The 15,750-nt window shown below is 39.1% G+C and overlaps 2 protein-coding genes across 2 annotated transcripts in view; one reads left to right on the top strand and one right to left on the bottom strand.

The window, feature by feature from the left end:
• LOC109973725 (NT-3 growth factor receptor-like) overlaps positions 1-6,542 on the top strand; it is a 127,050-nt gene extending 120,508 nt beyond the window's left edge. The window contains exons 2-3 of the mRNA XM_020623517.1: positions 3,192-3,266; positions 6,406-6,542. Of these exons, the coding sequence (XP_020479173.1) occupies positions 3,192-3,266; positions 6,406-6,481 (151 nt within the window). The 3' untranslated portion in view covers positions 6,482-6,542. The remainder of the gene's footprint in view (positions 1-3,191; positions 3,267-6,405) is intronic.
• Positions 6,543-9,721: 3,179 nt separating this feature from the next.
• Positions 9,722-10,233, bottom strand: LOC109973720 (AP-1 complex subunit sigma-1A-like; the record flags this gene model as incomplete). Its single annotated transcript, XM_020623513.1, has 2 exons — positions 9,722-10,024; positions 10,123-10,233. Coding segments are annotated over 2 exons (363 nt in total), but the record flags the coding sequence as incomplete, so codon positions are not given.
• Positions 10,234-15,750: the final 5,517 nt, after the last annotated feature.

Below are 15,750 nucleotides of genomic sequence, written 5' to 3'. Positions count from 1 at the left end.
CCCAGCCCCGGAACCAAAAACAACTCTACCAGAGGCACACTATTTCACATTAGATTCTCCCAGTAGCACTTGTTGCTATGAGATACGCATGTGACAGTGTTCAAAAGCCGTCGTGCAGCAAACCACCCACACAAATATTTGAAAAATAAAAAAATATTTCCCTATCCCCTCAATCATTTAACAGTTAGCAGTGACCATCTTATAAATATTTAGATTTTCAGGAATGTGCTCCGCTGGGAGGAATCTCCCCCTGCTACTTCCACCTCACAGCAAGCCAGTCTTCCCATTGGAGCAACAAAAAAAATCCTAATAATTTTGGAGACAACCGTCAAAATTTGTGGTTATCCACTTATTAACATGGATTTTACATCTCTGATGGTCATCAATTTCTGTGACTAGGGGACTTACTATTCTATCCCTCAAATGAGACTATGTGCTTGCAACTTTAACGTGTCGCAAAAACATCACCAGTACATTTCAAAATAAAAGTTATCTTTCCCATACTGTAATCATTCAATTTTGGATCGGGAATTCACAGTCCACACAGATCAACAAAATTTTGTAAGGTCCAATATGCAGGAATTCTGTACAAAAGCACCTTCTCATCTTTTATTATTGCTGGCAAGTGTTGATCTGTGCAGTCCGTTCACTTCCGACATGGAATCCAGCTCAGAGTCCAGATGTTGAAGTGCCGCTGGGCAAGGCACTGACCCCCCCCGCCGCCTGCGATGGCGGCCCAGGTTTATTTATTATATATAAGGATTACAGAACACAACCCAGGGCTCCCTCTTTCAGACAAGCTCCTGGAGAAGAGAGCAGAAAAAGAGATTCCGGAAACACAGAGCCTAATACATTTAAAAGTTTTGGGCTAACCCCTTACACAGATGAAGTCCGTACAGCAGACTCCATCTCTTATCTAGAGCTCCACAGGCTTGGAGCAGCTGCGTATTACCTAGTCATAACAAAATGAAAAATTCCGTGTGTGTGTGTGTTGTTGTTACGTGGTGTGTAACTAAAACAATCGTTCAGACATAAATCTAACATAAGATTAATACAAGAAAACAATTGGTGTCATGGCTTACTGCTAACCTTAAAGCAGAGCAGACTAGAGCAGACTTTGAATCTTACTAAACTGCATTAATAACACATTAAAGTCTAATAATTATCTGACTGATTTATTAATTTCTAACAACAGGCTGTGCCCCTGACTGTGTTGGTGTGAAAGAGACCCTATGTCATTATTTTAATAAGTTTCAAAAGTAGAACATTAAAAATAAGAGGACTGAAAGGGCTCAGATTAAATGCACAAATTCAATACTGGATCAAGTTTGGGTGAAAAAATTGTTATTTAAAATGTTAAAAACCATTGACTCTGTGCTGTTTGAAAAGGAATACCTTTATTAAGCACATTGCATTTGAGACCTTTGTTAGATCCCAGTTACATTTAGTAATCTTTAGAGCACAAATATCATTTAGCAATCTTTTAATTAAGCCACTTTACCCTGTGTGTTAATATATACTGTTTACTTAATGTTAACTGTTCACTGGCAGTAAAACGTGCTTTGACAATGCAGGGGAATGCTGATCAGAACAGCAGTAAACTAGTGCGAAAGTTGTATTGTAAGCCTGGTACAACCCAATTTGTCAGTATACCTGCAAAAATCAGATTGTTTGGCCTCAGTTCGAATCTGCTAAAGCATATGGTAAATCCAAGCTCAATTTCCTGTGCCCCAGCTCACATTACGGCTGGAATTGATGGTACTCTCAATATAATCAGAATTTTAAAACTCATTTACTGGAAAAACGTTCAGAAGCAGCATCATGTTCATTTTCTCTTAATGCTAACTGCTCCCACCTGCCAACCTTCATATAAAAATTGGCAGCCAGGTAGCTAACAATAAAATGATGCACTATAGGGTTGCAGCAGTGCTGGTTACATTTGGCAGATCAGTATCCTCCTCTCCGCCAGAAGCAGGTGATGCACCCAGGAGTACAATGCTCAAACAGAATGCCTCAGATGCGGCCTCACCACTGCACACCAGAGGTACAAGAGCCAAAAGGATATGCTAAAGGAGCACAGGTTCTGCCAAAATCAATTGCAGGACTATTGTTTTCTTGATATCATAAAACTGCTACCTGTTCACAGAACTGCTACTGAACCATGCCCATGCAGTGCAAATGTTGGGCTTAGGTTGCATGTCTGGCATCTATATGAATGCGTATGTATGGAGGTGTCTACATGTGTATATATAGTATGGTAAATGGTCTTATACTTGTATAGCGCTTTTCTATGCTTTCACAGCACACTCTATGCTTTCACACTACTTGGCACTCCACCAGTGTTATCACCGGGAGCAACTGGGGGTACAGTGTCTTGCTCAAGGACACTTCGACATATTGACTGGACAAGCCAGGAATCGAACTGTTAATTCTCTGTTTGGGGAAACAACCCACTCTACCTCCTGAGCCACAGCTGCCCCATAGCATGGGACTATTTTCCCTGTAGCTTGTTTCATGCAAAGTATACATCTACTGTAAACTATGTATGACCATGCAGGTTTGCTTTATAGCACCTTTAAAATGGACAGATAATCCAATCAGCTGTACCCCACCAATGTAAAAAAACAAAAAATACAAACTGTCTTACTGTTGTGTTCATGGCATTGATTGGAAATTTGACATTTAGGCTAAAGTTCCCATTAGCATTTAATGATATTTTATTCTTTGCAAAAGAAAGCAAAGCTGTTACCATGTCCTCTGCTTCATCTCATTTCCCTGGCATAACTGAAACTGGTGTGGCTGTGCCCTCACCCCAACCATAGCAGACAAATCATTTACAAATGCTCTTTTTCCTAAAGCCAGTTTAAAGGTGCAAAGTTTTCCCTTGGGGTCTGGTAGTATTAGTAAGACGTGAAGTCATCTGCAGTTTTTATTTTGGTCTGTCCCTCTCACATAGATTAAGCTTCAGAAGCCGCCTCTTGGCAATTAAATCTATCAGAGAGCAGCAGGGAGTGCTCTGTCAGAACTGTTCCGGTAATTGCTGTTTTAAATGAACATGGATTCATAAACTTTGACACACAACAAGTTATTTTTCAACTTGGGAATAACAAAGTTTTCTCAGTCTTCTGGTTTGTTTTCTTTTTTTTCATGTCTGGTGAACAGGAATCTCATTTACTATTCTTTGTTTACAGACACATAGAGAACTGGACAGGATTGCAAACACTGAGAGACGTTGATATGGAGCTCTACACTGGACTGCAAAGACTGTGAGTGTTATCTGTTGGGAAACAAGGGAAGACAAGTAAACATGTCACTGTATTTCAGTCCTATTCTACTGTGGTGCAGAGTGCTTGCATTTTCCTTTAAACTATCTCAGCTTTGTTTTGTTTTTTTGTCTAATTCTTGGACTATAGATGAATTAATTTGTAAATTTGTTTCTTCCAAGACGTGTTAACATCATGACAGAGACAGAACATATGTAGGATGCTTCTTGTTACACATCAAGTGGCTTTTTCAACTTTTGAACATATTTTTTTCTGATCAGGGGCTACAGTTTGATTGCAGAGATGTAGCAGGTTGGTGAATAAGACAGCATTAAGATGTCTGTAAAACATTTAGTCATAGTCCTTATCAGATGTTATTTTTTTATTTTTATTTTTGTCACAAAAAGTTTCATCAATGATTATTTTTCATAACAGTTTTTGTTGACAAAATTAACAATCCACGTTTTCAATCAGGTGGCCCCCGGGCTTACTGCAGAGAGGCCTGAATAGTTTTTCTTTAACAGATGTGAGCAGTAATTCAACTCGGAACACAACTGACTGCAGCTGCAGCATCATCAGCGATACATCAGGATTTAATGCCTGGAATGTGAATGCGACACAATCCAGGCTAATTCTCAGAGGAGGTGACACGATGTTTGTCAGGGTTGTACAGAGAGATGTCTTGTCTCTTCACTTCTTAAAGTAATGTTATGCTCCTTTTTTGCTTTGTTCTCCACTATGATGCCACATTCTTTACATTCCTCTCACCCTGCCACTCCTCCCTTAGATGCTGCTTCCCAGGCTCCTCATTTTTTTTCCCATTCCACAGAGAAACATATCCTTCTTTGCCATCAATAGTCAGAGCTGGCCTCTCACCTGATCCTCTTGATCCCTCATCAGGGAGGGAAAGTGCAATATCTCCACCACTAAATTGGCATTTTTCTCATTACCACTGCCTGTCTTTTGCTGCCTTGTCTGGGGACACCTGTTCCTCCCTGCCTGGAGTCAGGCCTTCTCAGGAAATGCATTTACCCTGTCTGATGCTGTCATGTGTGGCTGTGACTGATTTCACCTCATTCATCTATATTTGAATAAAATGAAAAAGATTAACTCATTAAACACTGACTTATTAAATATGTTGTAGCTACAAGCTGACTGCATCTTCAACTGTTTATAAGAACATCACTAGAATATCCTCACTGTTCTGCAAGTCTAGAATTATTACTGTTGCCTCTGTGTTCATATTTTCAAGTTTTATTTCATTTATTTCTTATCATGCAAACTTATTCAGATTAAACACTAACAGACTGCAGACTTTTGGTTTGATCTGTCCTTAGTAATCAAGCTGAAACAAATCTGTAGTTTCATTGTCCTATTGAGGACATATGTTTTTAAAAACAGGTCAACATATATACCTTCATTTTTAAAAAGGGCTAAATAATTTCCTAAAACAACTGGGCAAACAAACAAGCACATGTGGTTGGGACCATTTTCAGCTACTGATTAATACACATTTGGTACACTAGGGAGCGTTTCCAACAGGTGGATGGCTTCATGGTAATGAAGGAACAAGCCAGTGCATCAGTGTGGCTTACTGATGTCATGTTAGAAGTTGTCGGACAACAATGTGACACACTATATCAGGCTTCGGCTACACAGGGGCAATTGATTGTTAGGTTTAGTCATTCAATGGATTTGTCAACATTACAAAAAAATACAGAATATAACCAGACATATCTGTTATTTTGGTGCATCATCGTGCTAACATATGTCCTAAAATGTGTACCTTTATTTTAGGTAGCAGTTGGCATCTACATGTACAGTTCAAGCAGATTTTTAGATGTTTCTTGTCAAGTGGATTTTTTTTTTTAAAACAAAACCAATACAAATAAATAGAAAAAAGGGCATGAGTCAGATGTTTAGGTGAAGTTTTATGGCCTTTCAGTTGGTTTTTTGTTTGGTCAGGCGAACTAAATGACACAATGGCCAAAACATTTCTGTATGATTACTACAGTACTACTTGAATCAAATGAGTACTGGTCCAACCTCAAATTATCTAAATTTAGCAAGCATCAAATCACTGCTGTGTACAGAGTGTTCAGTATCACCGTTGGGTGCACAAACCTTAGTCATCATTCTTGGTACTGTGCAAATTTCTACAGAGTGAGATAACAGTGACATTACTGATATAAACTTTTCTGGGGAAACCATCAGAAAATTCTCAAGCACCCTTGTATGGTAGATCCCAGAGGCCCATTTTGTGAACTTTTTGGTGCTGAAATGGCACATCCCAGTCAAACACAGCAGAAATGTGATCAGACTTTAAGGAGATAACTCACCAACAGCTGGGTGCAATCAGCACACAGCATTGAGGCGCTCACTGATGATGATGTCAGTGACTTTGGAGAGAGACATCTGTGATTATAAGATTAGAAGTCATTAGCGCTGTAGGTCTGAACAGTGGTTCCCAAACTGGGGCAGTGGGAATTACAGGACTCCTTGAGAGGATTCCATTGGGTCTCCAGCAAAATGAGGATTAGTTTAATTTCACAGTTATTTCACTCTATACATGTTAACACAATGAAGTAGAAGACTCTACTCAGAGGTTTCACTTGCTTTACAATGAAGTTCGCAAATGTTTCATCAAATGGCGGATCAAAGTGAATTTCCATTTCAGTGTGACTCCCCAGGGTGCACTCTGTGCATGCAGACTGAAGTTAAAATAAGAAGAACATTTAAGACATTTGTATAACTACTGTGACACGCTTGTGTGGATGACTGCATAAATGACAAAAAGCTGTAAAAAATATCTTGAAATAGACTAGTACTGCATTTTTTTTTTTTTTTTACCATGAGGGCAGAGTATTTTGTATTTAAAACTGTTTTTTCCTCCACTTTATTTGCTGTTTTGCCCAAATAATAGAATATTTTTAACTGGAAAAGACAAAATATGAAGCAAATATGAGACTTCTGAAACACAGACCAACATAAATAATATGAGGAGCAGAAAGGTACAAGCACAATAAAATGTACCAAACAAAATGAAGTGTATTTGTTTGTGCTCACACTAGGAAGATCAGAACTGTATTTGATGACTGTGCTTTTTTTAGTTTCATCTTTATTTTATCATTCTTCATTTCAGAACTATCATGAATTGCAACCTGAGGGTGATCCAGGCTCGGGCATTCGCTCAGAACTCACGCCTACGCTACATGTGAGTAAATGCTCTATCGCTGACAACCATATTACCGGTGCCTTCAAAAGATTCTGTTACAATCTGTAATGCTCAACAGCTTGTAATATAAATTGTGGTGCTACAGTTACCATTGCAACAGCCGCACATCTTAAAAGAGAGTTCCATTATTTGCCTTAGATAATTGGCATCCTATCTGCCCCAGCTCTTTGTGCTTTGGTAGAGCAACATGCAGAAGATGCAGTTCTATTTATTCTGCACTCACCAAATGGTCAATTTGTCCAGAAGGCTGAGCTTTAGAGAGCTGGGAAAAGAGCAAAGTAGCATAGGCTGATGTGTCACCGTATGACAGCCTGTTATTCCTCACTTTTCCAGGAGTAAACATAGTGAGGAACTCAGTCAGTCTTTTACCTGAACACATTTGCAATTTCCAGTTGTTGCCTGAGAGGCAGCTTGGTCTGTTTGCCTCTACAAATGGCTGCTATTAAACCTGTGCAAATTACACTGCATATGTTATTGTGTGTGGGAGACTGAGAAACAACATGTAGTATTTGTCACCTGAGGACTCCATCTTCTTTGTTAGGGAAACAGTAAAAACCAGTCTGATTATCAAATGGATGTTGTCTTACAAGTTGACTTTTGGGCATCTGAGTATGTGTGCACACACTTTGGTGTGCATGTGTGTAGACTTCTTTTTTATAACCTTTTATTGAAACAAAGTAACACATTAACAAAACAGTACCGAACATAGGAGACAAGACAACAGTTACATGACATTACAAAATATTAAGTGTTTAACAAGGTTGTAGTGTGTGAAGTGTGGGTATTTCCAACTTATGCAATCTATGAAATGCAAGAAAGGGAAAAGGAGGGGAAGTAAAAAAACAAAACAATAATAAATATGATAACAGTACTACTAATAAAACCAGCTTGTTACATTTTAGAGGTTGGTGGGAATGTGTGTGGCCTCAGCCCCAGGTATTTGATTCAAGTTGAAATGTGTTAAAAATGGGTTCTATGTGTCATAAAAAGCTGATAAACTATTCTTGTGAGTGGATGCCATTTTCTCTAATGTGATGTATTCTGTCAGAAGGTTGGTCCAGTGGTTTATGTGTAGTGATTTTTTTGATTTCCAATTTTGAAAGATTGTCTTCTTGGCAATAGCTAGAGAAATGAGGAGTGGGTTTTTATATTTATTTGGTAGGTGGTCGATTTCTATGACATTACCGAGTAAGCAAGATGGTGGAGAGTTTCTCTGTCACTGCTATCCAGAGGGAATGAACTGGTTGGCAGGTCCAAGTAGCATGAAAATAACTCTTGGTGCAACTTAGAATGCATTGTGTGCAGATGTCTGTGTCGGTAAAACCCATTTTGAACATTTTACTTTCTGTAATATGGGTCCTTAAAATGGTCTTGTATTGTATAAGTTGTAAGCTTACATTGCTGGTCATAGAAAAGATGTTATTGCAAATTTCTGTCCAGAAGTCGGAGTTGAGGGGGAGAGTTAAATCATTTTCCCATATGAGTTTTGGTATTGTTGAGTCTATATTTGATACGAGATTATATAGCTTGGATATTATTTTCTTGGAGGATGTAATTTTCATAAATTCTTCAATTAATTTGGAAGGCTGTAGTGGGTTATTGGTTACACGTGTTTAATGATGTATTTTAGTTGATTGTACTGGAGGAACTGTTCTCTCTGAACTCCGTACTTCTGGATCAGTGTATTAAATGATATGAGCTGGTTATTTTCAAATAGGTGATGTAAGTGCGTGATTCCTTTGTGTTGGCCACGTTGGAAAGTAGATGGGGTTGTTATGCAGTTGAAAGTCAGGGCTGTGCCAAATTGGAGTGTATCTACATGGTGCTAATGATGATTTAGCGGTTTTGATTGCTTTCCACCAGGCTGCCAGAGTTGCAGAGATTGTGATATTTTTGCAATAGTTCATTTTCTTAATTGAGGAAAGGTCTTCAACTGAAGTATTTTTGCATTGATTTTGTTCTAGTTCTATCCATGAGGTATAATAACTGTCCTTCTGGATCCATTTAACTAAGTATTGTAGTTGATTTGCTAAGAAATAATGCTCAAAATTTGGTGCTTCTAGGCCACCTTGTGATTTGTTCTTCTGAAGTGTTGACAGAGAAATTTTGGGTTTCTTGTTTTTCCCAGTAAAATTGCGAAGTTAGAGAATCAAGTGATTTGAACCATTTATCTGTGGGTGTTGTGGGGAGCATTGAAAACAGGTAGTTAATTTGTGGTAAAGTTTTCATTTTCAATGTAGCAATTCAACAAATGAGTGAGTCGGAGGTTGGACAAGCATTTGAAATTATCTTCCTTTTTTTTTTTTAGTTGAGGTTAAAAAGTTGTGACAGCCTGGGGGAAATACTGATACCTAAAATACTTAATGTTGCCAGTGTGAAGGGGAAGGGGGCAGTCTTGAGCTGCAGAATCCCAGGCATCTTGAGAGAGTGGCAATATGGTGAATTTATTCCAGTTTATTGTATAGTTGGAAATCCTGGAGAATGTTTCTTGTAGTAAACTGTAGGGGTCCTGTAAATATAATAATATGCACCCATTATTTTCAATGAAAGCCCACACACCAGCGGGGGAACTGACACACGTCATCACGGGTTGACGAGTGTCAACGTTTCAGGATGTGCTATTATCTAGTGATGGGAATTCCGGCTCTTTTCGGAGAGCCAGCTCATCTGGCTCAGGCTCAGCAATAAAAGATGGGATGCCAAATGGCTCTTCATTTAGTACTACTTCTGGCTTTTGTAATTCAGCCAAATTTAATATTTTGACCTAGGACTGATATATGTGTGCACCCATATCACTTAAATTATTTGTTACACTAAACCTTCCAGATTACATATTTTACATCATGTTTGGTATAAAAACCATCATCTAACACTATGTTGGATATACAGTTCTAATATGCCTGTGAAGACTGTTAGTAGACCCTGCTCAATGTCTATGTTATTAAAACGCATCCAAATGCTACTTTGTTTGTATCGGTCACTCATTTTCTGCTGTTCGCACACTCCTGTCATCTGTTCTGTAGGCTGTCAGCCCAGCCCTCCTCCCTTTAACTTGATGATATGATCCTTCTCTGTCATCGCACCTGATTGGTCACAGGCACACACAACACAACCTTCAGTCAGCACATGGAGTGCCTGTAGCTGACCAGTGTGATGAAAAGATCACCTATCATTCTGCGGTGTATTAATAACAACAACAAGAAATTAAATAAAAAATTGTTGTAAACAAACATGGTGGACCCACATAACCACTCTGAAGTGGTTAGAAGGGTACTCAGAGGTAGAAATACCCTTTTTGTGATAACCTGCTAACAACATAAGTGGACAAAAACCCAACTCTAACACTCCTTGGTGGAGGTGGTGGGTGAAGCCTTATAGCCCAGGTTACCTCTTGCAGTAGATCAGCTTGTTCAATAGCTTTGAGGACACTCTTCTTAGATGTGTCCTGGATCTCTCCTCCCATCAGGAATTCATCTAGAATGAAGTAGGCTTTCTCAAAGTTAAAGATGATGTCTAGTTCACAAACCTGCAAAAAAAAAAAAAAAAGTTCTTTCTACAGTAGAATTCTTCACATTTTCTCATGTTACTCTCTAACAGAGATTTATATCTCTGATTTAGACTTACACTGCCAAAGTATTTATCCAGCAACTCTACAAAGCGGTGGATGATTTCCAGTGTGATCAGCTCATTGTCCTGCTCTTCAATTGCACAACAGAAATACAGGCTGGCATACCTGCATAAATATGTACATGGTCACACACAAAAAACAGAAACAACATATCAATATAACAACACCTGACAAGATCAACTTTTTTCTACAGCAAAGCTGAAAAGGCTCAGCAGAGGATGCAATTCCTGCACCAGCTCACAAAGTTCAACCTGCCCCAAGAGCTGCTAAGCCAGTTCTACAGGGGAATCACTGAATCTGTTCTCTGCTCATCCAACACTGTCTGATTTGGTTCAGCAATCAAACAGGACAGGAACAGACTCCAGTGCAGAGTTCAGAATGCAGAAAAACCCATCATGTCCTGGACGTAAACTGTTTGAACTCCTCCCCTCTGAACGGCGCTACAGGTCACTGTACACCAAAACAACCAGAGACAAGGACAGACAGTTTCTTCCCCCGTACTATCAGTCTGATGAACAGTTAATCCATGACTGTGTGACTGGACACAGCAATCACCACAGTGTAATAAATTGTAAATATAACCATAGTATATATCAGTCTGGAAGTTCCTCTGCCATAATGTGTGTGCATATTTATTTATAAATACTCCCTCCCTTTTTCTCACCTTCTTTTCTCTCATTTTGTTATTTTGCAGCCTGAAATGAACACAGTTTTGTTTTATTCAGCTGTATGTAGTCGGTGCAACTTAAAACATCCAAGTGGAAGATATAACACCAACATGTCAGAAAAAAAAATAATCAAAACTAGAATAACTGACTTAGAAAAAGGATCGCACCCTTGTGTCAGTAATTTGTTGAACCACCTTTTGCTTTAATTACAGCCTTTAGTCTGTTGGGATATGTCTCTACTAACTTTGCACATCTAGACTTTGCAATATTTGCCTACTCTTCTTTGCAGAACTGCTCAAGTTCAGTTAAATTTGATGGTGACCATTTGTGGACTGCAGTCTTCAAGTCATTCCACAGATTTTCAATAGGGTCTGAGCTCTGACTAGGCCATGCAAGGACATTCACCTTTTTCTCCTTCAACCACTGTGTGGTCATTTTTGCTTTGGGTCATTATCATGTTGGAAGGTAAACCTTCTTCCCACTGACAACTTTCTGGCAGAGGGCAGCAGATTTTCGATATTTTGCCCCATCCATTTTTCCTTCTATGCTGACAAGTTTTCCAGTCACCAATATTTGATTGTTTGCTTCAGTTGCACTACCAGGGACTAAAGTGCTCCAGAAAAGCTCTCTTCATGCTGAGCTAATCAAAATGACCACAGCTGATCACAGTTGACTTGTATGTTTAAATATAGACTGCTGCCCCCGCGACCCGGTCCCGGATAAGCGGAAGAAAATGGATGGATGGATGGACAGAAGAGTTTGGTAGAAAAGGGAGGTCTGCAATTGAGTTATTTATTTTTTACAGTAATTTTGCTCTAATTCTACCCATGCACTGTTGTAACTATCCTTCTGAATCCATTTAACTAAATACTGTAGCTGATTTGCCAAGTAGTAATATTGGAAATCTGGTGCTCCTAGACCACCTAGTGATTTATTCTTTTGGAGTGTAGATAGAGAAATTTTGGATTTCTTGTTTTTCCAAAAAAATTGTGAAGTTAAAGAATCAAGTGATTTAAACCATTTATTTGTGGGTGTTGTGGGAAGCATTGTAAACAGTTGATTTGTCAGGTCCACTCGGCGCGACCTGCCTCTCTTTTGCCTTTCTCTCCCCTGCTCTCTCAACCTGCGGGATCTGCACCTCAGCTGAGTTGCATTCGGTCATTAGCGACTCATTTGTCGGTGAGCACAGCTGGGGTGCATTCCTATGATTACCTCCCTCCTTATTTATACCTCCAGCAGATGCTCTGTCTTCGCCGAAGCATTAACTTGCACACCCTTAACAACCTCCTTATGTATACATCTGGCAGACGCTCCATCATCGGCAGAACATTACTTAATGTACTCAACTTACCTGACGTACATACCCCATTACAGTATTCGTGGTATGTATTAAATGTCTTTTTATTTTCCACGCTGACAGTTCCTGTGCTGTGGATCTCTTTTTTTTTTTTTTTCATTAGGTTAGCCAGACGTTATTTTTGATATCCACGCTGACAGTTCCTGTGCTGTGGATCTCATTTTGTATGTTGGTTGCATGTTTTGTGTTACACGTCTCTAGGCGCCCATGCTGACAGTTCCTGAGCTGTGGATTTCCTTTTTTTGTTCACCTATCCTCCTGGTTAGCTTGTCTATTCCCCTATTCCCCTGTCCATCCTGATCCTCCTACTGTCCTGGTTCCTGTCATTAGCCTGTTTACTCCCCTGGTCGTCCTGGTCTCCTCAGCCGTCTTTGCCCAGCCCTGGTTGTATGTATTCATTGACTCTGTTCCTTTTTGTGATCCCCATCATTAAACCACATTTTTTACTAGCACCTGGGTCAGCAGTCTTGAGTCGTACCTCAGTCCTCCCTCACCCTCCTGGGGGACTAACCATAACATCATTTTGACAGTAGCTATTTGACCGATGAGTGAGAGAGGAAGACTGGATCAACGTTTAAAATCATCTTCTATCCTTTTTAGCGGGGGGGGTAGTTGAGATTAAAAAGTTCTGACAGCCTGGGAGAGATATTAATACCAAGATATTTAATGTTGCCTGTGCAGAATTGGGGGGAGGAGTCTTGAGCTGCAGAATCCCAGGTATCCTCAGAGAGTGGTAGTATGGTGAATTTATTCCAGTTTATTGTGTAGTTTAAGATCTTAATAATATGTAAAGTTTCCTGTAGAGAATTGTAGGGATCCTGTAAATATAATAATAAATCATCTGCATAGAGACTAATTTTGTGTTCTGAGTAAGTATCTTGTATTCCTTTAATTATATTGTTCTGTCATATAGCTGCTGCGAGAGGTTAGATGAAAATGGCGAATAGAGATGGTGAGAGTGGGCATCCTTGTCTGGTACCCTGCTGTAAAATGAAACTTTGTGACCTGATCCCGTTTGTACTTATTGTCGCCCTAGGTGATGTGTACAGTGTTCTTATCCAATGGATGAACAACTCTCCAAACCCAAATCTGCGTAATGTACAAAAGAGAAATGTCCAGTTAACTTTGTCAAATGCTTTCTCTGCATCTAGTGATAAAATTATGGTTTTGGTTTGTTTTTGTTGTGCAAGATTAATTAAATTAAATAATCTACAGATGTTGTCTGAAGCATTCCTGTTTTTAATGAAACCTGTTTGGTCTGGGTGGATTAGTATTGGAGTGACTGTCTCTATTCTAGTAGCTAGGGCTTTGGTAATGATTTTTAATTCTGAATTAATAAGTGATAAGGGACGGTAACTAGAAGGGTGGATTGGGTCTTTGGTTTTAATAAGAGTGTCATGATGGCTGTGTTCATGTTTGTTGGTATTGTGGAGGTGTCTTTAATTTCTGTGGTGACTCTGAGAAACAGTGGTGATAACATTTGCCAAAAATGTTTATAAAATTCAGCTGGTAGTCCATCAGGTCCGGGTGCTTTGCTATTTGGCAGTAAAATCAGTGCTTTATGGAGTTCGCCAATGGTGAGAGGAGCATCTTATCTGTCAGCTTGTTCTCTGGGTAATGTTGGCAATTCTAAACTATCTAAGAAAGTGTCTATTTATAGTGTAGACTTCTTTTTAAAAAAGTTGGTTTTGCTTGTCTCTTCATCTATTTGGGTGACTGGTACAGCTAATTGAGCTCATCATTTAATGAAAGGTATTTAAACCCTGCCTTCACTTTAATTTTCTCTCCATAAGACAGATTTACTAACACAAGCCAAAAGCAAATAAAAGATAGTCTGACCACTTTTTCCTCCCTCTTACTAAACATAATTGGTGCACAGTGGTGGTGGACGTATACAGATCTAACAGGTGTAAAGAGACATAAGAAAAGATCAGATTAGTGGATGATGAGACTCTTTGCTCCCTTTTATTCTCCTCTGTAGTGTAATGGTAAATTAGAGTGAAGTTTAACCCCTAAGTCAATATTCATTATAGTTCATTACAGCTAAACCCCAAAGTAAAATCTTCTATTAATTTACATTTTTCTTCCTGTAAATATATGGCCAGTGAGAGCTGCACCTAAGACACTCATGACAGGCCTCCTTTGTGATCTTGTTAATGCAGGCCGATGGTTGCTAGGTGACACCAAGGAGATGGTGCCAAAGAAGATTAATTATTATGCCTAAGCCTAGCCCCAGAAAACTGTCCTCATTGATGTCTGTGCCAGACAGATCTGCTCAAAGCCCAGCCCATCAGACACTCCGCTTGTTGCTCCTTTATGAGGACAACTGAATCTATTCTCTTTGTCATATGTTCAGGGCAAAAAAGGCTAAATTACACAAGTGTGCCAAAAACCTGATAACTGTAATTATCAACAGGCCCAGTTTTACTTTCTCTTCAATCAAAATGCTTTTACTCTGTTAAATACATGTATTACATATGGTTTTGTATTACAACACTGTGCTAGATTCCTTAACTTGACAACTCACCATTCCTTGAAACCCCTCCTCTAAGTTTCTTTTTCCGCCCTCTTCAAAACCAAATGTGCAAGTGCAAAAATGTGAGGAGCCGTGTTTATCTGCTCTACTGAAAGTTGCAACCATTAGCATTTTGCCTAAGTAAGTAAGTTAGATCACAAGATTAATAATACTACACTAGTTTATTGTAGATAGGCTTTCCTTAATAGGCTATTTTAAAGTTATTTCTAGAGTTTTAGTATCCTTATTCTATTCTAGCTATGTGACCATAGCCAGTGTTCACAGTTCACCCACCTTAATATCACTTTTTACTCTAGCTATAAATGAGTTTCCCTGTATGTATTGCTGTTCTTTCTCCTATTATATTCAGAGATTCATTCATGGTTCTGGCACTGTTGCTTCTAATTAACAACTCTGTCTCTTTCACATGAATGCGTTATAGGACAACCCAGAGTTAACAGAGCCAGTTGATAACTGGCTTTGTAGTGCCAGTTATCTGGGTTCACCAATGTTAGGCTCAGTGAATCCAGATAACCCCAAGAAAGCCAGACTAAACTGGACTGGATTGTGATACAGGCCCCTGGTCCTGAACACTGTCAAAGGGTAGGCATACATTAGCAGCTCTGTCAGTTTTTGGCGTGTCCTTTTATTTGGGATGTTTACTCCAGTAATCCCAGCCAAACCTGCTGTCTGCAATAGCGTTACTTTTGCCAAACACATCAGTCAGTCCTCACCCTAGGGCTTTTTTGTTGAAGCTGAAAATAGACTATACTTTGAAAATAGGAAATGTTAGGTATTTTTAGTCAGATAGATATTGGATAGATACTTTATGTATTAGAAATGTTTAGTGGAGATAGGATGTCTAGTTAGACTGTTAAATGCTTAGGCATGCTTATGAGTTTCTACAGGGTACATCTGGTCAAGGATAACTAGAGAGAAGAGTTGATGACTGTCAGCAGACAGGATGTTTAATATTATTATTATGACGTGTATAACTGTAGCCTTAGCCATAATATGTTCTTATGTTTAAGTCACGACATGTTACTAGAGGTCGTGAGAATGTTTTTAGCTACACACCACTTAA

Source organism: Monopterus albus, unplaced genomic scaffold (assembly GCF_001952655.1).
Source record: "Monopterus albus unplaced genomic scaffold, M_albus_1.0 scaffold302.1, whole genome shotgun sequence".
Lineage (NCBI taxonomy): Eukaryota > Metazoa > Chordata > Actinopteri > Synbranchiformes > Synbranchidae > Monopterus > Monopterus albus.
Note: the sequence above shows the minus strand (reverse complement) of the source record. Positions and strands in the feature narration are given on the sequence as shown.